This window comes from Siniperca chuatsi, linkage group LG24, assembly GCF_020085105.1.
Source record: "Siniperca chuatsi isolate FFG_IHB_CAS linkage group LG24, ASM2008510v1, whole genome shotgun sequence".
In the NCBI taxonomy this organism is placed as follows: Eukaryota; Metazoa; Chordata; class Actinopteri; order Centrarchiformes; family Sinipercidae; genus Siniperca; species Siniperca chuatsi.
In genome coordinates, this window is record NC_058065.1 from 7,678,479 (window position 1) to 7,702,669 (window position 24,191).

General features: G+C 40.1%; 1 protein-coding gene across 3 annotated transcripts in view; it reads left to right on the forward strand.

The window, feature by feature from the left end:
* Positions 1-462: 462 nt before the first annotated feature.
* Positions 463-24,191, forward strand: part of LOC122872205 (neural cell adhesion molecule 2-like) — a 277,482-nt gene continuing 253,753 nt past the window's right edge. For 2 of the 3 annotated variants that reach the window (XM_044188125.1, XM_044188126.1), the window contains exon 1: positions 465-689. In XM_044188125.1, the coding sequence (XP_044044060.1) occupies positions 638-689 (52 nt within the window). In that variant the 5' untranslated portion in view covers positions 465-637. Of the gene's footprint in view, positions 690-24,191 lie in introns of all 3 variants that reach the window. The other variant, XM_044188127.1, reaches the window with a different exon arrangement.

The window sequence follows — 24,191 nt, forward strand, 5'->3', positions numbered from 1 at the left end:
TTGCATGAGGCCCATTGTGTTAAGGAGTTGAGGGGAAAGTTGGCCCTGGGAGCATCTACATTATTCACATGGCGCAACGTTTTTCTTATTTGCATGTTTTCCTGGACTTCTGAGATAAATAGGCACTATTATTCCTAAATGGGGTTATAGGTGGTGGATTCCAGGGGCCCACAGCTGGAAGGGACCCATAAATATTAAAGAGGGCCACCAGAATTCCTAGCTACACTCCTGCTACTAGACAACTATGTTTCTAGACCCTGGGACTATTTTCTTCTTCTTAAGATCTTCTCCTTCCAACTTTACAACATGTTTTAAATAACACAGTAAAGTCATGCAAAACATAAACTTGTTTGGCTTGATTTTCGTTCTTCTTGTCTGCTTTTCATCGACAGCTTCCAGCAGTGAGCTTGGTGAGAAGTGATGCTGGGGGGGGGGGTCCTCAGCGCAGAGCGGTGCACGGTGAACGAGCGGCGAGCGGGAGCGCGCGTATAGGAAGGAAGGGAAGGAAGGAGCTGAGGCAGATCAGTCGCCAGCGGAGCCCAAGACGGCGGATGAACGGAGCCGAGCGTGTGTGTCGCCCGTCTCGTTTTTTACAGCAGCTGAAAGCAGCGTCCGGCAGCCCGAAACCTGCCCGAAAATGATGCTCAAACTCGTCCATCTCCTCGGGGTGCTCGTCTGCGGCAGTCAAGGTAGGGATGCATGCATGAGTGCGTGAAACCCTCGAGCTTGGTGACTTTGTGGACAAGTTGAGTGTATTTGCCATCGTTATCTGTAGCGGGGAGAGAGAGCTGAGGGAGAAAGAGAGAGGGGTGGATTGTTTAACTGGACGTTATTTTGTAGTTGAGGCACGTCTTGCAGGGGCCAGAATGCTTTCTTACTGAAAAAGGGGATTATGATGGGGTCCTTTTTTTTTTAGGGTGGGTGAGCTGTTGAGACACACACACTGTACTCCCCGGACAAATATTGCTATTTTCATCATTTGACATATCGTACCTTTTGTAGTTTTAGTTTTTTTTATCTTTAGCAGCAGCCTTTGGGGTGCTGCGTTGTTTTGGTGTATGGATCTTATTTGCTGGTTTAATCGTAAAAATCGATTGTGTTTCCCAACTTAAAGTGGCATCATACAGACATTAATTTCCATTCTATATTGCGAATCCTATTTTTTTGTTCCACCGCCTTTCTTTTCTTTCTCCCACTCTCAAGTCCACTCTGTCTCGCTGAATACTGTAGAAAAATACTGTAGATTGAAGATTGCACGGTGGAACATCTTCAGTGTCTGCATCTCGTGCGCAGGTTGGGCATGATAATATCGGGCCCATGATGCGGCCACAGAGTCTCAAATGCTTCGGAAAGTTTGGAAATATGAGCTGCATTTGTGACAGCGGAGTGACACTTCACCGTTAATTGGGTTTCCTGTGTGTGGCGCACCTGTCGTGGAGGGGAGGACGATGGTCTCTGTGCGCGCGCCCATGTGTGTGGGTTGCACGCGCGGAGATGTTACTTGAGTGGCCGCTGCTAAAAAGCACTGATTGAAAGCGTTCACACACTCGCATTTGGCCTTTTTTTTCTTGCGTAGTTTTCTTAACTGTGTCCTGGTAAGTGGAGCGCGTCGCCGAAAAATACCCAAGTCCTGTAGCTTCAGATTTACTAGTAATCCATTCTTTGAAGCGAAAACGATTTGCTTGCAGGATGAGCTTATTTTATCTCTTTCAGTACCAATGTTCATGCATTGAAGGGAGGTCTCTATATTCCAAAAAATATTGCAACAAGTTTATTTGCATCGACGAAAAGACGGGTTATCTTACCCCTCTGGCGAGATTTGTCCACTTGTTCAAAACAAACAGAAGGTCTCTAGACTAAAAACCAAAACGAGGGAGTTGTTAGATGGACATTTCTTGCAGTGTGTCCACACTGGGTTCCTGGCGCACAACGGCAGGTGGGGGTAGAGCGCTGCAAAGTGGTGCCAAGAGTGAAGCCATAAGCCACTGGTCGTTAAAGCATGTTGCATCTGATTCAGTCAGACTGCTTTGCTCAAGTCCTTTAGGGTAGTGGGTCTCAGAGTGGGGGGGTTCTAAGGGTCCCTAAGCAAACATGGAGAATTATAGCTACAGTTTTACTATACTTCAGTATGCTACACATAACCCCAGTTTGAGGAGGTGTAAAAATGATTATGAATTTTAATAGCAGGTCCCTCAGACACTACTAATGTGTAATTCTTACACTTGTCCCAGGAAAGTTGCAAATAATTAATATCATAAACCAGTAGCTGCCTTGTCATGTGGAGATTTCTGGGGCAAAACTGCATCAAATGGCAGTCCACAGGTTTAATGTGTGTTTGTTTTGGTGGTTTGTGGCATGAAAACAGAAGCAGACCCTCAATATCAAGATTATAAGCACACCTGAGTAAGATGCCTTAGGCCACCTCAACATTTTGAAAGGACTGTAGTTTATTGGCTGTTCATATTTCCACCATTTCAATCAACAGACTGCTAGAAACTGCTGTTATGATAGAGAGGAAGACGAGGAAGGTGATTCATTCAGGGCATCAGTGAATTGTATTTGCTTTTATTATTGCATTTATTCCCACTGAGGTAAAACAGAGACATAGGATATACTGTTCGTAAGCCTTTACTAGAATATTCATCGCTTTGTTACTTTCCCTTTGTTGCAGTAGTATTACATCAGCTTACAAACCAATTTCCATTCTTATGCTTTTCATGATAGCAAAGTTCACACATATTGACCTATTAGACAATGCAGAGAACCTGCTGTAATGTGAATAATAAGGCTAGTTCTGAGTTGAAGGGTATGTACTTGAGCCTGAGTAGGAGGACACTATATAATAAGCAGTGATAGGGCTAGAACCAGATAGACCAATTCATGGCATCACCAGTTCATGACGACAGCTTGAGTTTGTGACAAGAATCAGTGAGGTGCCCTGTCTCCTGCCACACTAACTCTGCAGATATCCTCTGTTCTACCCCCTCTGGCTCCTGAAGGAAAACATTTGCTTTTGAAGTCCCAGCTCACCATCTACCCTGCACTTGAGTATGCATACTTGAAGGTTTATGTATTTCGATGCTTAGTACAATGAATTATATGCTTGCTTGGGCTCACCCGGGACTCGCCGATGTGATGTTAAGTGGCGTAATTAAGATATTTCGCTGTATCTCAGGGGGGAAATGTCAGTGGCTCAGGGTTTAAAAGATTTATGCCCCTGCGCTTAAGTGTCTCTCATTGCACCCTGAGCCCGGGCTTAAGCATGTGTTTGAGGTTTGCTTACATCCTGTAGTTCTGGTTTATGTGCATGCTCACATGAGCGATTATAAATGCAGGGGCACACACACTTACCCACACTGTACTCAGCCTCAAACTACACAAATGAATCACTGGGTAAATATTTATGAGGGTAGTGTACATTTTTTCTTTTTTCAGAAATTCACGCCACTAGTCTTGCGGGAAGCTTTTTTTAAACCTCAAAAGTTTCTGCTTTCCTATATCTCCTGCCATGCTGACAACTTGATACTGGAACAGTGCTGCATACAATTCTTAACACCATGCAACGCCAGTCACAAACTCCTTTTTAAAGACATGCAAAGCTGTTCACAAAAGAAATGGCCTGTGTTTTGGTCCTGCAAGGTGAAATTGATTGCATTATTTGATTAATAGACTAGGACGGAGAGCATACATATTGAGAGCCAGTGTATATATGAAAATGGAATCGCCCCCTCGAGGCAGCCGTATATGAGAAATCAATTTAAGGAATGACTAGAGTCAGCAGGCCTCTGAATTGTACAAAGGGCAATCTCAGTGTTATGGATATGCTATTTATTTGCCTGCAAGCTTTTGATTTCTCATGTGTGCCCTTTAGCACTTGGTCAGGCCATAGCATTGAATTTGTAGACTGCATATAAGACAGGAGGAGAGTGTTATATTCCAAACACCTGGATACACGAGAAAAGCACTGGCAAGCATCTGTGCTACAGGGTTGTTGTCAGCTTGCTGAGAATGAAATAGCAGGAATAAGACAGAAAAGAAATGAGCAGTCGTTTTGACATATCACATCACCATATTTTCTAACTCCTACCTGCATATGTTCCAGTCTATTTCCTAAGTGAAAGACTGTAGAACTATTCAATTATTAAAGAGTAGGCTGTGTGACTAACTTTGTCCAAATGCCTGGTTTCAGCAGTTCCAGGAAATTCATGTACAGTATATTCCTCTTAAATAACCTTATTATCTATACATAACCATAGATGGATTGCTGAACGTGCCTACTGAGCACTGGCCCAAGGGCCCCAGGGTCAGGTAGCCCCTGGGCCAGAGCCTCTATTTGAAGGGACTGTTCTTGTTTGGAAAACAATCAGATGACTACAAAGAGATGCAAAATGACCACATATACATAACTACTTCATTGGGAAGTTTAGAGGTCAGCTTTAGTGCACTACACTGACAGAAATGAGCTGCCTTGCTCAAGGGTAGCGCTTGGAAGGCTCTGTGTACAAGCTGTACAGTCATTAGCTCACAGCTCAGTTAACAGGATTAGTATCAGGGATTAAGAGAACTGTGCAGCAAATATATATTCATACTTATTTGAAGACGTATAGTCTTTTAATGACACATTTTGGGCTTTTAAGTAACTCAGGCATTAGCAGAGGTGCTGAGAAGGGAGATGACATTCCAACAACAAGCTCCAGTAGGTGAAATTTGGTTATTTGCGATGTTCGGCGCAACAACAGCAGCATGTTCAATAATGCCCTCTGCCAACCTCAGTCTATTTTCACTCAAATTACCCATTGTTATCATGGAAGTGACTAATGTTCTCCTCAGGGAGTCTCTCCCAACCAGAAGCCAAGAAAATGTAGATACACTAAGCAGTCGAGATCCTCTTGTAGGAAGAGTTTGGCACTGCTCATTATATTCTATATTCTGAATCCCAGAAAGGGGAGAATAGGGAAGGATAGAGTGAGCAGTGAGAAGATTTAAACAGAGAGAGGAAGAGATTATGTTTAAAAATTCATTCAATTCAAGTGAATCTGATTGCATCTAGTTAAATTGCATTGCCAGAGATTGAATCAAACTCTGTGGAGTTACACTGTGCCAAAATTAATAAAATGTAATTGAATCCTGTCGAGATGGAATCAAATTAGGCCAGACTGACATGATTGGAGGAGGCAGCTGCTGCATGTTGCTGTGTGCTCCTGTGGGTTTGTCTACTGTTTTACATCAGTTTGGTGCTAGCCAAGCAGGAGACCCTTTGGCTCCTGCTTATGTGTGTCCTGCCAGTCTAAATGCCAGTCTAACTAGCAGGCTAATAGGCAGAGCCAGGATGCCAGGGTGACAACAGAATCAGTGGGCACACTGGCTGACTGACAGATGGATGGAAGAAAGTTGCATGGTCGTCCTCTTCCTCTCCTGTTGCTCACTTTATTTCTGAAGCTTATGCATGGCATGTCACACACACATAGTCACACACTCCACAGTCTGCTTCTCCAAAGCACATCCTCACATGGGACGCAGCACTGTTGGTCTGGGGCTACTTTTGGGTTTGGGCACTGGAAGGCATGATTAAATGAAGAACAGAGGGATCAGAGAAATAACAGAAGAGCTTCAGAACCACTCCAGTTTGGGCTGTGTGACCAACTTAGACCGTATTAATAACCACACTGAAGCCTTGGGGTTTTCATCACACGGCCTGACGTAAATCATATGCGAAATATAAATTGCAGAAGATGTTTTCTATGACATAAAAACATACATAAACAAAATTAAATGGTAGCAGACTTCTGCTTGTCCTGTCCCTCTACATCTCAGTTGTATAGACTTTAGAAAAACACTGACGTGGTGTTGGTGACGTCACCCGTAGGATTCTTGGAGTTTAATAGGACATTTTCACATTTCCACTTTTTTAGAGTTAATGATGGGATTTATTTTCAGTGAACTTAACTTTGGAAGTTGATATTGCAGGTCCACAGGTGTTATCAGATATGTAAAAGTAACTGTGATGTGTGTAAACTTGCATGAACACAGGCATAATATTAATTTTTCTACTATACTCTGTGTGAGTGTGCTGAAAAACAGACAACCATGAGAGATGTTATGGGGAAGAAAATTAAGCTGCTATATACAGTATCTTCAAATGTACATTTATTTTGTTCTGTTTTGATGTTTTGACTACTTAACTCTTCTTTCTTCACTTTGGCATAACATTGCACCAAACAGTTTTGACACAAATCATTTAATTTCTCAATTGTCATTCACAAGTCTTGCCTATTGAAACACCTTCCGCAGGTACACCTGTGGAGTGTCAACTAGCAAATAAATCTGAAGTGTTAGTGACTACACAGTTTGTGTATCTTGTTCCTCTTGCATGCATAGACTTTACTAGTGTTTTTCCATGTTTTACTGCAAATCTTGTAGACCTTCCAGTCCCTACCATGTCAATACATTTGCCTGGAGTACATCTTTGAAAACAGTAAACAGCAATATGTATGTCATTTGTAGTAAATAGGCTAAAACATGCAAAAACTTGAGTATGGCTTTTTAAGAATGAAGTAGAAGTTGCTTGAAAGTAAAGGAGAGATTGGCTGAAATTGAACAGATAAATTGGGATGGGTAGTGAATTGGTACAGACATTGGTACTGTAGATGCACACACAGAAATAATAAAACCTGTTCATGAGTCATCATTAAAAGGACTTTTTCATGGAAGCGGACTGATGCACTGCAGGAGGTGAAGTATAGTGGAGAGGTGCCAACACAATAACAGATGAAATTTGGACTCAGAAGGCAGTAAGATGGACATGGACGGATGACAGGAAGGATGGCTGAATGACAGATTAACAGACAGGTGAATGTGCTAACGTTGAGACACAGATGACACATAATGAAGAGGAGCCATCTATTGAAAGCCAAAAAACTATATTTTTCAACTTCCTCCTGTTGGATGTGGGCCTTGCGTCAACTGAGTGTTAGTTAGTGCTAGCCCACAGAGGCTGCCGAATGTCTATGGTCCATCACAGTAATTGAGAAAGGGACTAATGCTAATTGTAGCCGTGCTGGCTAGCAGACACTAATTAGAGAGTGGTGCAGGCTTTTGAACACACCTATCAATGTGATGAGATGAGAGAGTGGCGTTTATTAAGCAATCTTAGATGTGTGTGTGTGCTTGTGAGCTTGAGTGAAAACCTTGTATGCTGAAAAAAGCAACTTTCAGAGGAAAAAGACTTAGATTCTTAAAGTCTGTAAGGCTGGATATTCCGACTGAAATGTTTCTGTAGCACCAAGTTTAAAAAAATTGTCAAGTACCAAAAACTGGCATTGAATGTCTGATGAGTTTTGTATCTTCTTTATTTAATATTTGTTCAGATAGTTCCTGTTATAAATGAAAATGTTGCCAGTTTTAGATAACTTTAACATGTGTTTAGAGAACTGTGTTTAGAGAATATTCAATATTTGAGAACACTGGATTTTTTTAAATGGGAAAAAAAAAGTTTTGTAGAGTTTTATATTTCTCAAATTAATGTCTCAGAAAAATAATTTTGGTTGTAACTTGGATATGAAGTTAGTTTGAGTTATAAGTTGGGGGAACAACCACAAGGTCCATTTAGTAGCTGGAGCTTTTGATTGTATCACACAATCTTCCTGGAGTTTGTCCAATTGTCATGGAATTGTAGATGTTCACATTTTCATTTTTCTTTGCACTTTAAGGACTTCTCATCCATATTGGCCCAAAGTTTAAAGTTCATTCTTCACTTTCGAAACAGCAGCTGACAAAACAATCTGATTATAAGGTCCATGTAGTGGCTGTTCTGGAGCTTTTGATCATATCACAAGATCCTCTTCAGCAGATGGTGTTGTCATGGAATTGTTTTTGAATATTGAATGAAAATTTCGATTTTTGATCTCGTACATGTGGTCTTATTAGTTGAGATTGAGTTTGAAAACATATCATAAACCATGATCCATGTTATTTTTAATGTATTTTCAAGATTTTTTTACTTTGTTTTTGATAGTGAAAAATATGGAGGTTACAGGAAATAAGTTAAGAGAGGGGGGGTGACAAAGGTCTCTGGCCGGACTCAAACTGTAGACTTTGTGATCACATGGTTAGCATCATGAAACCACCAGGGCAAACTTGTTCAAAGCTTAGATAATATCATAACAGCAATCAATAGCTAAAATCAGGTCTGTGATAGGGGAAAATGGAACTGAAAACTATACTGTAGAAGTTAACTGAATGTTATGAACCAGTCTCACTGTTGGCTGCCGTCAACTGCAGTGTACTCTTTTCTCTGCTGGCCTTGCAATCTGAGTTTTCCTTTGGGCTTACAGTATTAAATTATCTTCTGCTGTTGGCTATTGTGTTGTACCGTATCTATCATATTTCCTTGTATCCATTCACCCATCCATCCATTCAGACAGTGGGCCCTTGGCTTGTCATTCCTGCCGGTTAATTAAGCCAAATTGTGATTGATGGACTCTCAAGTGAATAGCGTGTGGTCCCATTGCTGACCCGCCCAAGGAGATCAACCCAGCTGGCAATTACACCTCACAATGATCTCCTAAACAGTGGTGGGGACAGAGTCTGCAATGTTGAGGCCATATCCTGGTTTAACCCCCCCCGCCCCCCCCACACACACACACTCCCAGTGGTTCTTCCCAGCATTAAGAGAACTTCAGGTTGTCCAGTGTCCTTGCGGGATTGGTTCTGCTAGGAAATGATTCAGAGAGTATCTTGAAAAGGGATCAGTCTTCTCATATTTCTTGCCTGGTGGCCAATATCCTTGTTTATGGGAGGCAGTACTTGATGAGGAATAGATGAGAGAGAAAGATGTGGGGGGGGGGACACTTGAGATGTGGTTGCGGTACAGCAGAATAGCTCGCAGTGAGGCCAAACAGTCTCAGCTCTCCTGATTGCCTCTCCATGCCAGACAATCTTCAAACGGAATCTCCTAATGCAATGTGGGCCAGCTTATTTTTGTTTCCATCTCTTCTCGTTTGCCTCCTCTCTTCCACTTTTTCCCCCTTTCATTTCTTCCTCTTTTCATGCGCTTGCTCTGTTTCGTGGTCCTCCCACACTAGTCTCATCACCAGCGTCTGTAGGGGGAAGATATCCTGTTCTCCCGTACGTGGGAAGCTTTTCAAGCAGCACCCATGCTTAATGTTATTTGCTCGTAAAGCTAATGATGTTTGTTGTTCTGCTGCTCAATATAGTTATTAACACCTATGGATTTTATGTTACTTGACTCTCTGCTGCACAACAGCGGTCAGGAATTTTTAACTATAGCTGTTTCAGGGTTGTTCTATCAGGCGTGTTATTATCTCTCAAAGTCATAATGATCGTTTTGCAAGCACTCAGAAGGCGCACCAGGCAAATTGTAGGCGTGTTTTTAATTACTTTGTATATCTGCATAACTTCCCATCATTCCTAGCTGGCCTGCTTCCAATGTGGACACTCTGGGATTGTTGTCTTCCTGCCCACCATCCGCAGAGTTCCCAACGCGTGCCTCCATGGGAACAGACAAAGGATTTCTCAGTAATTAAAGAACCTGTCTTATTTTTACTTAGATCGCATGTTTTCTGAAATACTGGCACTCCAGGTGAAATGAGTTTTCTCATGTGTCAGTCCCAGTCCTTCTTCACCTTTGAAATCAGTGGGTCCCACATGAGGCACTCGGCTGAAGATATTTTTGGATAGACTTCACTGTCCTACCTACTAAACCTTGTTTTTCTTTTCCTGTTCAATAGCTATCTGTGTACAGAAAAGCTGATCATGGTGATCTTCTTCTTCTTCTATGATCACAAAATGAGGAATTCGTCAAACCCACATATAACTGTTGTTTTTCAGTAATTGGACCACATTAATGTCATTTGTGCATATTTCAAGGTAGAACAAGATTAAGAGTGATGCTGGAAGAAGTAAACGAGGAAGACCTGTGGGAAGAGTGCCAGTGTTGGCCATCCTTTCATGTGAATATATATGCTTCAGGGCTTGAGTCTTAAAAGAGTCTTGTGATCTTGTGCATTCACACATGCCTTTGTAGCCAGCAGTTTCTTGTTGATAGAGCCTGATTGTAATGAGCACCATTGTGACCAAAACACAATCTCAGCATCCAGGAAAACAAAGACATCAGTTTTCTTACAGTTATAGATTCTTTAACATATTTAGTTTGTGTTAACTAATTCACAATTTGGAAGAGACATTTTGAAGTTGTGTATTTGGCCAATGTTGGCAACCCTTCGTAGCAGGTTGCTGCTCATAAAACTCTACCATTGCTGTCTTGTTCGCTTGAAAATCCTGTTATTGTGGTTATACTTCGACTTTCGGGACTTTCGGGACTTTCGGGACAGAACCAGATTAGATTTCTAAGACCATGCTATGTTGTAGGAACAGATTGTATTCCAGCTAGCTAAAGCCTGTATATTGCTCCAAGAACCAAGATTACTTTTATTTCACGCTGCTTTTCATCCATCCTGTAGAGTCTGGAGTAGGCGACCAAAGAAATGATAGATCGTCTCGGCACTTGAGGCGAAAGCCGCAGACATGGAGAAACATTGCAATGCAGCTCCTCAGTCAATAAGCAACAAGAAGCTTTGCTGGAAGCTGCAAAGGGGATGCAGTACTGGCTGTGGCAGCTCTCTCCCCAAGGAGGCGGCCTGAGCCACAAATTAATAGAGCGCTCCCACATGATCGGGGAGTTTCATTTGGAACCGTCACGCTACATAAAGCCCCACAGAAATGAGGAGTTCACTGAGGTCCCCCTCCACTTCCCCAAGAGTCCCCAAATAACCTGTGTGATTGTAACACTCTGCCCACTGCTCCCCCACCTATGCACCTCCCCTCTTGAAACTCCTGGGCAAGGCTTTGCTCATCCTGGTTCAATTACCACAACTTATTGTCTCCTTTTTTTCCTTTCAAACATATCCTATTGCCCCTTTGGTTTGCAAGCTCCTCCCTAAAATACTACTAAAATATGAGTGATGTGATGCAATATTTTTTTATATTTAGAATCCAGAGAAAGCTATAATGATAAAAATTAAAAACATGGGAAAATATTAAAATTTCATCTAGCGCCCTGATTTATTGGCCTACAAATTTTAAGCGCATCTTAATGTTTCTCTTCCTCAAAAAAACTCATTTGACAACAGCGTGAAATTCTTAGTGACAAATGTGGATAGTGGTGTGCCCCTCAGGCCTGCTTTACTCTTATCATTATCTTTGCAATGCCTGAGATTAGACACAGCAACCAACTCTCTCACAACAGCATGCCTCAGAGCGAGGATTAACACAATGACTAATCACTCAACTCATTGGACACAAAACATACAGTACTGATTCATATTTTGTCACAAAGTCTACTTAATAAAAAATTGGCGTAGAATATTTGCTTGTGGCAGAACATCATATACAAATATATATTTAGAGAGAATAACCCAATCATCTTTTTGTCTCAGTTGAACAATTTGCACAATAGTGGTTTTAAGATATATTCAAATAAGAGTATTTAAATATTTTTTTTAATGTCTGACATGTTTCAGGGTCTTCAGCCATTTTAAAGATGTGTAATCATAATAAAAATCTAATCCAGGGCTGTACGCTCTATTACACGACGAGGTTCAAATCAGTACATGTGATTATTCTGTACATAATAATGCATACATTAATAATGGTGTATGGATTGTAGCAGTCTTGATTTATTAATGAAATGTTCATGAGATATTTGTGAATTTTAGCTATGCTAGCCGCGTGGCTCTATGGATGGCAATGTTGGTCTGACAGTTGCTTGGCCCATCACTTTGCTCCAGACTGAAATATCTTAACAACTGTCAAATGGATTGCCCTGAAATTTTCTTTCATGGTCCTCAGAGGTTGAAGTCTACTGACTTTAGTGTTCCCATGAGTTTTCCTCTAGCACCACCATGATGTTGACATTTTTGGTTATTAGTGAAATTATTACTATTGGATAGACTCCCATGAAGTTTGGTATGGACATTCATGTACCACTCAAGATGAATTGTAAAAACTTTGGTGATTCCCTGACTTTTCCTCTAGCGTTATTGTTTTATGACCAAATACCTGCAAAACTTACAGCATTTCCATCAGCCTCAGCTTAATAAATGTTAGCATGTCAACACATGAAACTGATATGGTGGACAATGTAAACATTATAACTGCTAAACATCAGCATTTTAGCATTGTCTTTGTGAGTATGCTAGCATTTAGCTTATATCACTGCTGTGCTATACCACTGTCTGAAGTACAGCCTCACAGAGCTGCTAGCATGGCTGTAGACTCTTAGACTTGTTGATTAAACAATCATTCCATCAATCCATCGTAATCTATCTAGTTGAATGATATCTTACATTTCCCAAAATGCCTGTCATCAACCCCCAAATAATATGCACTCAGTACTAAAGTTGGACAGTGTAATAGTGACTGTAAAAGGGAAAAAAAACAACAAAATGTCTTCTAATTTAAAACACAATTGTTGTTTCATTCTGGTATATTCTCAGTGGAGAAGTTGGCTCTTCTATAACAAGTTCTTCCCAGTAAAATTCTTAAGCGATGGAGAATAGCGAATCAACACAGAAGGGGGCCTGACACCAAAAACTGATATTTACTGTTGATGTTTTAGTTTGCTGAAAAATGTATCTGCCTTTAGTCCAGTGTAGCTGTGCTTGTAAAATCTCAGTGCGTACATCTGGCCAATTATCTGTGGGAATGGAATAATACACCTCCAAAACAAAACAGTCCCTGAACTGAAAAGAACATTGCCAAAAGCATTTTTGGAATGCTTTTGAGGTGGATTATTTCACCACTTTTACTATTTTTAGTGTAAACATTAATGACATGACTACAGGGAATCTAAAGACCACAACGGCATGTAAGTCCTTTGTGGTCAAGGTCATGAAGTTATTATTTTCTCAAGACTCCACTGAAAATCATCATATTGGGTTTTACAAAACACACATATAAGCAATTTACTTCTGGTTATGTGACATAAAAAGAAAAAGGACCATTTTAGTGTTACCACTTTGAAGTTTGTGATGTGTTGTTTGCCAGACATACTGTACAGTGTAACAATTTTCCCCACGCTGCAGGCTGGCCCTATTGATCTATTGTCTCAGAGTGTAGCAAACAATTTTGCTTTTCTCTTTCACTTTGGTCCTCCTCCTTCTAAGGATGAGTATCTGTTAGCCTTATGAATACTGATCACTGCTCTCTGCTCCTTCCACCCGAGGTATTGTCAAGAAATCCCAAGAAAAGAAAAAAGATCATCTTTCCAAAACCACAATTACTGCTCAAGTCAAAATTTAGTCTGTGCGAAAAATGTGTGCCGTCGATGTAGCTTTCATTATATGTCACCAACAGACACATAAAAGGTCTAGATATATGAAGAATGTGAACGCCATTACTTTGTTTTAACAGGACAAGAAGGTATAACAAGAAGGGATTTTCCCCCCCAAACACTGGTCCCTTGAGTGTGACTGCTCCCCTTATCTTTTTTTACTGTAGGTGAGTGTGTGGCACTCCTGCTTTGCCCTGCTTTTAGCACAGCGCTTACATAACCATTCACTTGTATAACCTGAGAAAACAGGAAACAGAAAGACAAAGTCGCTAGAGTATACTAAGGTGCACCGCGCCTCCCAAACAAAACCATTTGTTATGTGGAGAGGCAGCAGTGTTTGCTGTGATGAAGCGCGTGGGGCTTGGCGTGACGCATGGCCCAGGCTTTGGCGGATGTTGTGTCACTCCAAGGTTGTTTAATGGGAGTCTTTTGCCTGTTATAGATTTGGACGACGTGACTCTGAGGCTTCAGCACCTGAGCGCTGCATCTTAGCGACAGCAGCTTCTTTCTGTGTTTATGTGTGTGTGTGTGTGTGTGTGTGCGCGCGCGCACAGAGGATACAAGCTGATCTGAAGCTCATAGGTCATCCCACTGTTAAGTCTGACAGTATATGTGTGTAAATCAAATACGATTCTTGCAAAGAGCTGCTAAAGTGGAAAATGAGTTATAAGGGGGATAGATAGCGTGTGTGATTTGTTTGTGAGCGTATTTATTTCAGGATTTCGCTTACTCTTTGATTTTCGCTGTTTTGGGTTTTGCCCCTTTCTAGCTCAAGGCTCCGAGCGTTGAGTGAAGTTGCAGTGCCTGTATCTGCCTGCATCAGCAAAATTATATGCAAAACAACATACACACAGGCAGGCAGGCAGAGTCTCACACACACACACACACACACACATATTTTAGATTTCCTGGAATCCCTGTGTCTCATATTACGCCCAGTGCCGCGCTTGAAATCTTGATATAATTGTAAAAGTTTTAATTCAACACAACCATGCAACGCGTGTCCCTGCGAAGACAAGAAAATCAGATAAGTGAAGGAAAAAGTTCAAGCATTGAATCAAAATCAGGACCTCCCAGCTAGCCGGCGATTATAGTCCAATCATAATCTCTTGGCAGGATTTCTACTTCAGTAAGTGATCATGAGAAGACCTGATAGTCCATAGCAGCACAGAGGGAGGGAGATGCACTCAGTGTGCCCGCACTCAACATGCTCAGCCATCTGCGGCGTCTTCCTGGCTACACAGAGCTGCAGAACTCCTGCTGTTTTTGGGAGAAGTTTTAGAAAGCTGTGTGGAATTGAAATTGAAAATGCGTGCCAAGTGAGGTCAGCAGAGCAACACTTACCACCGAGCTCTATGTGAAATGTAAATGGCGGAATACATACTATAATCAGTACTTCTTGTTCATGTCTGCAGCGCAAACTAAAAATCAATTAGATTATTTCTCAATCCCAGAGCAATCCTGTATGCTATAAAGCAGTCAGTATATGATTCAATATGCTGATTATCTGACAACATGTGTTGGGTGTATGTTAGTGAAGCAGCAGGAGAAATCAGCTGTTCGCAACTCTGCAGGAGCTTTAAGTCACTTTACATTTCACTCTCACCTCGTTTTTGACACCTATCTTGTAATGCAATTTTACCTGCTGCTGTTCGTTGAAGAAGCAGTCTTCATGCCATGATATTGAACTTTCACTTCCTGATGCTCAAATCAAACTCTGCTTTTCTCCGTTCAGCTCATAAGGAAAGAAAGTTTCTGTATGACAGCTGGGGCTGCAGAAGACGAGAAGGGTCGGGTAATTCCTGTAAAATCTGTTTTCTGCCTTCAACTAACAGCAATTCATGTGCTTTGACCACAGGAATCAACTCAACACTGTGTGTTTGTGTGTAAACAAACACATATTTGCCCATTTTACACAAGTGAGAGTCATGCGAAATGGACCTGCATCAGTGTGTGAGACAGAGAGAGTGGCCATTGTTTGCTGTGCAGGGCCAGCGATGCTATCACTACTAATCTACTGACTGGGTTATTGTGCTGGGAGCTGCCAGAAGAGATAGCACCACTCCATATGAACGTCAGTGGGGGCCAGTTAGAGGGCTCACGGTTTGTGACAGTGTGCATATGTGTATACTGGGTGTGCTGTGTGCTGTGTTTCATGTTATGAGGGAAGATAACGCTTAGTATGATGATATTCCCGTTAGCTTCAGCCCGGCTCTGTGGGTGTTTGAACACCAGGACTGGATTAATTGTTGTCAATGAATGGATTATTTGTTTAGTATGTCACAAGATTGAGGAAAAACATGACGTCTTTAATTGCTTGTTTTGTCTGACCAACCATCCAAAACTCAAATATATTATGATGTAGAACAATGAAAACTAATAAATCCTCTAGTTTGAGAAGCTGGAACTACCAATATTTTGGCATTTTTAAAAATGATCAAAGTGGTTGTCGATTAATTTTCTGCAGATTGACTAATCAATCAACAAATATTTCAATACTGAACAGGGCTGAAATGGGATAGTAAAGATACTGAGGTCATTATTTTTGTGCCATAAATGTTGTCAAATTTAAACAAATTAAGTCTAGAAAAAGGGGAATCATCTGAAATAGCCACCTTCATAAGTTAATAATTGTAAACTACCTGATTAATCATTTAGTTGTGGACAGAAAATGAATCACCAACTCTTTTGGTAATTGCTTAATAATTTAAGTCATTTTTCAACCCAAAATGCAGAACATTAGTTCCAGCTTCTCAATTTTGGCTTTATAATAATAATATATTGAATATCTTTGGGTTTTGGACTGTCAAACAAAACAAGCTATATTTGAAGTTGTCCTGTTGGGCTTTAGGCAATTGTGATTAGCAGTTTTACTATTTTCTGACATTTGATAGACATAGCTGCAGAACTAGTCATTAACCTCAGTATCCTCAGTGGTAGCTCCCATCCTTGCACTGAATCATAGCACAAGATAGGAGGTGTGTGCAGATTTATTCATGCACAAGGCCTGTCATCCACATGTTGGGACCGTTTAGTCCATCCTATGTTCATTTGCTTGTTCAGTCATGTAAGGAGGATGTAGGATGAGGAAAATCAATGGCGAGGGTGTAAGTGTCTAAGAGTGAAATGCTTTTATGAGTTCTCTGCTCATCACTGAAATCACTTTGGAGTCGGTGCATCATCTTGACATCATTTATTCCCATTGTTCAAATTCCTCATGGAAGTCATTATCTTTGCATTTTTATTTCCTCATCAAACAAATTAAAATGATAAATAAACTGGAGGCGTTCTTTGCCTAACATGTAAGCTATATAAAATCTATGACTATACTATAACATTATATGAATGTGTAAACAGTCTAATTTGCAGTGGCTTTACATGATAGTGAGACAGGGTGTGTGAGGAAAAGTGTGTATCTGTGTCCTTCAGGCCCTCAAATTGGTTGTACAGTATTTTAGTGTGTATTAAAGTCATGTGGCTGATGGCTCTATTTGAGACTGTGTGTGTGTGTGTGTGTGTGTGTGTGTGTGTGTGCTGCGCGTATGTGTATACATACGCGTGCATGTGCATAGACCCATGTGAACAAGTGATTTATGGGCTGTTTTTAATCAGGCGGTAGAAAATGTTATTAGACAGCCTTCTCGCGCTCCCTCCGCCTGCAAATGAGCCGGCCCCCGCTGCACCCTGGGATAGCCTCCTGTAATTAGTTCTGGGAACTCACCTGTTACTGAGCGAGATTGAGAGAGAGCAAGGGAGGGACACGAAGAGAGGATGGACTGAGAGGGTAACAAGCAGACAGATAAACAAACAGAAAGGATGGAGATTGGGGAGGAGGGAGGCGGAGGAGGTGAGGGAGGTTGGGGGTGAAAAAAAGGACCAGAGAGGAAGAGGAGCGGATGCACAGATGAGAAAAGACGGAGGAAAAAAAACTGACCTCAACACCTCCACAGCTCTTGGTTTGCTAGTCTTCTAACAAGCTAGCCAGTGTCTAGCTGACTTTTCCAGCATTTATTAGGATTGAATGATGCTAAGGAAAAAAACACTCTGTATCATCTCTTTCTGAATACAAGAGGAGTGTAGGTGTTGTGTGAACATTTGCTCTCAGGTATAAAGACATAGAGTTATACATCCACAGCAGCAGAACTTTCTTTACCTTCTTTCACTAATAAGATATCAACAACAGCAGCCATCATTTGGAGAAAAACTGTTTTCTAATCACTGTCAAGCTCCTACTCTAAAAACTAAAGAATAGTGACTTAATGAGAGGCAAAATTTACCTGACCCAGCTAAAGTATTGTTCTTTTATTGTTTGTTGTTTGGAGGCCTTCAAGGGGTATCATTTTTGCTAATATTAGGTCTGAATCCTAATCAATACCACTGGAGAAAAAGCAGCTACTTGTATTTATTGCTGGACAATAATTTAGTATCATCATTTATCAACTTCCAGTGGAATATAATAATAGTTTTTGTAATAGTATAGTTTCAGATATAAACATATTGAATACTACACATACTAAGAAAATAAGTAATTTAAGGCTGCACTAATCAATATTTTTACATTAACAATGGATCAAACACAGTTCATTTCATTCAACATTAACGTACATATGTTTGTGATTTTTTTCATGCATTTGCTATATTGTGATATATATTGATATATGTATGAAAGTATTTTCATCAATATCATGATACTGATTTCATCCACATCACCTAGCCCTAATTGTAGGGCTGTGTGAAGGAGTAAAGTGTCCCAATACTAAATGACTGACTTGACTTACCGGTGAGTAAAAAAACCTCCACAGTTTTCAATTGTATTTCAACAATTTATTTTTTTATTTGTCATATTTTCTTGTGACAAGGCCAAAAACACAAACTCGGTGATCCTTTAAAATGTATCTCACCTTCCAACAATAACTTTTGAAAGTAGAAAGATAGTCTTACATATTAGATATTAGTTGGTATAGAGTTTTTCACTTTAGCATTTTCGCTTGCTTTTCCACTTTTCAAGAATATATTTTTTTCAGTCTTGAACTGAGCTCGCCACCCTGTCAAAATCATCATGTGACCTGCCTGCTCTCTGGCGCATCACTGAGCCCTGATGAACTGATTGTAGCTGCTGGCCACAGGCTCCCCAGTGAGCACTGCCTTGACAGCCAATCATAGCAGTGGCCTGTCATTCCCAGCCACACACACACACATACATAATCACAAACATACACACACACACAAATACAAAAAACTGAAATCGACAGCACACATGTATACAATTTAAAAATGCACATATGCAGACCCATACAAACGCACACACACGCTGCAGTTCTCTGACGCTTCTGACAGGCCAGTAAAAACATTATGAAATATTCAGTAAGTCTCACTGTGGTTTAGGTTCTACCTGTCTCAGCTTTTCTCGTTGCTTTGTGTGTGTTTGTTTGTGTGAGAGAGGGAGAGATACTGTCTGTGAGCATGTTGGCATCAGTTCCGTTTCCTCCTTAAGGATATATTCAGTGTAAATGTGTGTGTATGTTTGTGCACGTTTACAGAGAGTGCGTCAGTGTATTTGATAGTGTGTCTGTGTTTGTACATGTTTGCACTACCTCTCAATTCATGCTGTCACGGTTGTGTGTAATTGGGTCTGAGCCAGCCAAACCTTTTGTCTGTGTGTTGCCTTGTGCTTACATCAACTATGTTGCTCTTCTAAATAACATAGCCAAGTAGACAAACTTGGAGCCAGACTTTCTGCCTCTCTATTTTCAGCCCCTGAGCACATACCAAGTGCTTTTTTCTTCCATTAACATCAAAAGGCAGTTAAGGATGCCAGTGACCTTTTTCTGACCTGATATACAAGAGCTATCATAATTAGAGGCTTTTGCTCAATGTTGCTTTAACTGTTGACAGATCTTTCCTTATATATTCCCCGGAAGGTAACAAAGTACCTTTTCTCAACTGAGGCACATGACTGCAGTTTTTGTGTTTTCATTTAATCAATGGAAATCTACTTGACCATAGGAAACACTGGGTCAGCGTAGCAGAATACTCAATACAGCTGTTTAAGCCTTTGGGGTCCAACAGGACTCTATTCTTGGCCCCATCGTATTCTGTTCATTTACATCTGCTCTATCTCAGTACTATTATCCATCAACAGAATTTTCAGACACTGAAAATAACTTATCTCGACATTATTGGCATTGGAGAATATAGTTTCACGTCTTCTTGTAGTTGATAACTGAAGATTGTTCTTTGATTGCAGTTTAACTTTTGACAGGTTAAAGGTGTTGTCTCGTCAGGCTTCCTGCATTTTGAAAATTACACCTCTCTTACCCTCAGCTGCCTTTGCAGAAGGTCTTTTGCACAGTAACATTCTCATGATTACTCCTTTGCAGTTCTGTTTCCTCCCACTTGACTCAAAACTTTTTCTCTCTCTGACTCAGACAGTTCCCATTGGGGATGCTGTCTGATGATTAACAGACCATATCACCATTGTAGCCTCTCTGCACAGATGAAGGAGTGGCTTTATTGGTGTTTAGAAGAGCAAATAGAAAAGGGTACTTGTTAAATGATGGTATATATCCTTGCAAAATGGACATTAATTTATATGAAAGTGTGAAAATCTGCTATACTAATTTAAGATATTTGTACCAAGCACTTGAGAAACCAACTTAAAACTTAAACCATTCTTATCTAATCTATATGATTTATGCTTTATTTGATAACATGCAAGAAAGAAAGGAGAGGAAATCACTCAATCGATCACCCGCTCAGCTGAATCTGATAGATCCTGATTTGTCTCATTCTGTTATTCATGTAGTCACTGGATGAGTGGTTAAACAATCGCCTCACTCATTAAATAGTTGCCTTTGCAGTGGGATGTAGCACCGCTGCTTGTTTTCACTTGTTCACTTTCTTGCAGAGGGGTAGTTAAGAATATTGATACTGCTCTCATGTCTGTACACAAAGTATGAAGCTACCGCCAGCAGCCGGCTAACTTAGCTTAGCATAATGACTGGAAACAGGGGGAAACAGCTAGCCTGGCTCTGTCCAAAGGTAACAAAGTCTGCCCACAAGCACCTCTAAAGCTTACTGACGTGTTATATCTTGTTGGTTACATCAGTACAAAGTGTATAAAAACGTCACGTTTGCGGGGTCAATGTGCCAGACTATTTCTTGGCCGGGACCTGTAACTTCCCAGAGTCTCCGCTGGTTGCCTGGCAACTGGTCCATGCCAAGGAATAGTTTGGCACATAACCCCCCCAAACTTTATCCTGCAGGAAAATAATTTTTATACCTTACAGCCTCAGAGCTGCATTTAATCTACAACTTGTTTTAGTAAAAAAAGAAAGTAATGAGTAGCGTTGCAATGAATCTGCATCAAAAGTAGTTCAAATGGTAATTGCTAACCTGAATTTTGTTTCCTTAGACATTTGAAGCAGTGCGTTTACAACCCTACCACTATGACGGTATGTCACGGTTGGAAAAAAATGATTGACGTAACTTGAAACCTCTGGGGGCTGAAGAGATTTTTCACTCATTCAAACGGGAATATTGACACGACTTTCTTCTTACTCTGCATATTAACAGCTTCATTAAATATATTCCAGACCAGACTGAGAGGCAATAATTAGGTAATTGGACAAGTGTAAAAGTCAATTAAGCCCGAACAAATCTCTGCACACTTGCAAATACACACACATATACACATAGAATATCTAAATATATGACATGTCAACATACAGCTGTAGTTAGTGTTGTCCCTGTGTCTTTGAAAGGATCAAGGAACATCCGTATGTAGCGTGTACTGTTAAAAAAGTCATCTGTGGCAGCCTCCCAGCTCCTGCTGTGCTTTGAAAGCCTGTTCTCATTCACCAAGACATATCAGCCAGCAAAGGCAGAAAAAAACAACCTGCCAAAGGATAAACTTTACACAGTACTCAGAAACAAATAAATCACAGAGAATGGCTGATTTCTGCAAATGCTTTTGTTGACCAGTCTGTACTTTTCTTTCAGTGTAAAAGTGCAATAGGTAAGAAGTTTTTTAAACATATAACACTGTGTTTGTATATAAGGTCAAGTGATGGTTTTTATTCCTCATTGACATTGGCTTTGCAAGCGTTGCAGACACGTCTGTCTGAAGGATGGTGCCTAAGCACTGAAAAAAGTAGAGTGGACTTTTTCTTAGATAGATTTATATTTAGATAAATTATTTCTCAGTGGACAGGGGTGAAAAGAGTGCAGACACATTTATCCTTTTCAAATTAGACAAAAATTAAAAGTAAATGGCTAGTAAAGTGTGCGTAAATGATTGAAACAGCTAATATAAAGGAACAATTTGACATTTTTTGGAAATATGCATATTTGCTTTCTTGCCGAGAATTAGATGAGAAGATCGACAACACTCTCATGTTTGTAGTAAATATGAAGGCGATTAGCTTAGCTAGCTCCAAAACCACAACTTGTTATTTTTACACTTTGGTTTTTGTACAGATTAAACAAGCTTAATATAATGTGTTAATTTATGGGCTTTAGGGGTGCTGGTAGGCAGACTCTTACCTTTGGACAGGGCAGGCTAGCTTTTTCTCCTTGCTTCCTGTCTTTATGCTAAGCTAAGCTAATTGTCTGCTTTTGGTAGCTTCATATTTAACGTACAGACATTAGAGTGGTATTGATCTTCTTGTCTAACTCTCGGCAAGAAAGTGAATAAGTGTATTTCCAGAAATGTTGAATATTGCTTGAAAATACACAAAGAACATACCTCATTATTGTATAAAAATTGAAACTGAGATCTGTTTTCAGTCTAAAAATATATGCTTAAAAATCAAACATGAGGTCAGTGTAAAGTCAGATAAGTTGTCTGAAAATATATTTTATCTTAAGGGATGTAACAATTACAGATATTAATATAAAATAAATAGTAACTCTGTCTCTTATGTGGATTTGTAAGTAAGTAATAAGTTATAACTTTCCCCTTTAATTTCCTGATCATTTCAGTGGTACGCATTTAATTACTTTGTGTCTAATGAGAGAGATTGTACATAAACAGCTTAGTTCTCAGCTCGGGACTTATGACATTTAGCTGCAAGAAAGCAGCAGGGGTTCTAGCACTGTTGTCACTTGAAAATCATGAAAGATTTTGTGACGTACATGTTTTGCTTCAGTTTTGGGATTACGTGGGCCTCCGTAGACCAAGAAAACATTTGAATCCATTTCAAAACCCGATTCACATTTTTTTTTAAACAAAACAACAAACACCATCTTTTTATAAACAGTACTGATTTTCTTAATTCCTTAAAAGTTGCCATTTTTGAATACACCATGCATTATCAATTTTACCTTTCTCTAATGCTTACCTGGAGCATACTACTGGTTAACACAGTGCCAGGGTGGAGGAGCAACATATCCATGTAATGGGATTACACTGATCTACTATAAAAATGGTAACTGTAATCACGTCTGCTACTATAAAAATAGCTCAGTAATCACATAAGTAGTTGATAAAAATAATTATTGTTGAGAGATCCAACAATAATCAGGTCATAGAGGGGATATACGGCAGAACATATAATGCCATTTAGACTGTTTGTAGATTATATAGAATGGCCAATAATGTGTAATTAACACATTAACAGAAATATGTCCTGATGCTGAGCAATGGCTACCTGTAGGTCTTCCATTCTGGCCTAAAATATCAATCTAATCAGCTAATTAATTATGCAAATTGAATTAATTTGTAGTGCTTATTTTTACAGTTAAAGCATTGTTCAAGACTGTTTGTAACCACGTGATCTTGTGTCTTGTTTTCATCTGTTTGCATTCAACAGAGCAGATGGATTACTAGCCTGCGTCTACAGCGCTTTCACTGTCCATTAGTACTTATGGTGCAATGTCCGAGACCCCCTCCTCAAAGACAGAGTGATGGCTGAACACGGTCCCTCCATCCCAAACACATGTCGAGTAGCGTTCATTAGTCCCACCATTCTGAGAGGTTCATAAATCACAGCCATCTGGAACGCTCTCAGTGCTGCAAAGTGGCACGTCTGATGCACAACTCCCCCCCTCCCTCCCCTCCTGTGCCACTGGCAAACAGCCAATCAGGTAGCAGATCCCATAGTGGCACGTTATGGCTGAACCAGGCTGGGAGCAACGGACAACCTTTATTAAAACTTTGATTCTGTTAAAGAGTTACGCTTGGGTTTTATAGTGTCTCACTGCCTCCTATGGAAAAATCTCATTTAGAGGGGGAAAAGTATAGAACTTGAGTACAGCTGCTGATTTTTAATCACACACAAACCAAGACTGATGTCATTAGCAAAGGCTAATATGGTTTTATTCCAGAACCCAACAAAGAATTGGGGTTAAACTCCACTTTTAGTGCCTCATTTAACCAACACTGTTTGTCACTGAATTGAATTATGTCACTGCACTTTTAACAGTCAGTCATTTTACTTTTCAATGTGGAGACACATTTAACGATAGGTTCACATGCTTTCAAGTCTATCTTAATACAACACTCATATGGCAATATGTACATTGAAAGAGCCCTTGAAAATCCATGATGAGATTCCTTGGAGGACAAAATCCACAGCCTTGGTCCTTTGCAAAAATACTTTCTAAAGTTCAGCTGAGACTAATATGAGATTTCAGCAGTCAGAGTTTTTTGTCAAGGTTGCAGGTGCATGAAGTAAGACATAAGTGCATAGCAAATATATATATATATATATATATATATATATATATATATATATATATATATATATATATATATATATATATAACATTTGGTTCTTAAAAGACTAACTTTGGGAAGTTACCCACTTGTCCAACTTGTCATATTAGCTTTGGATAAACT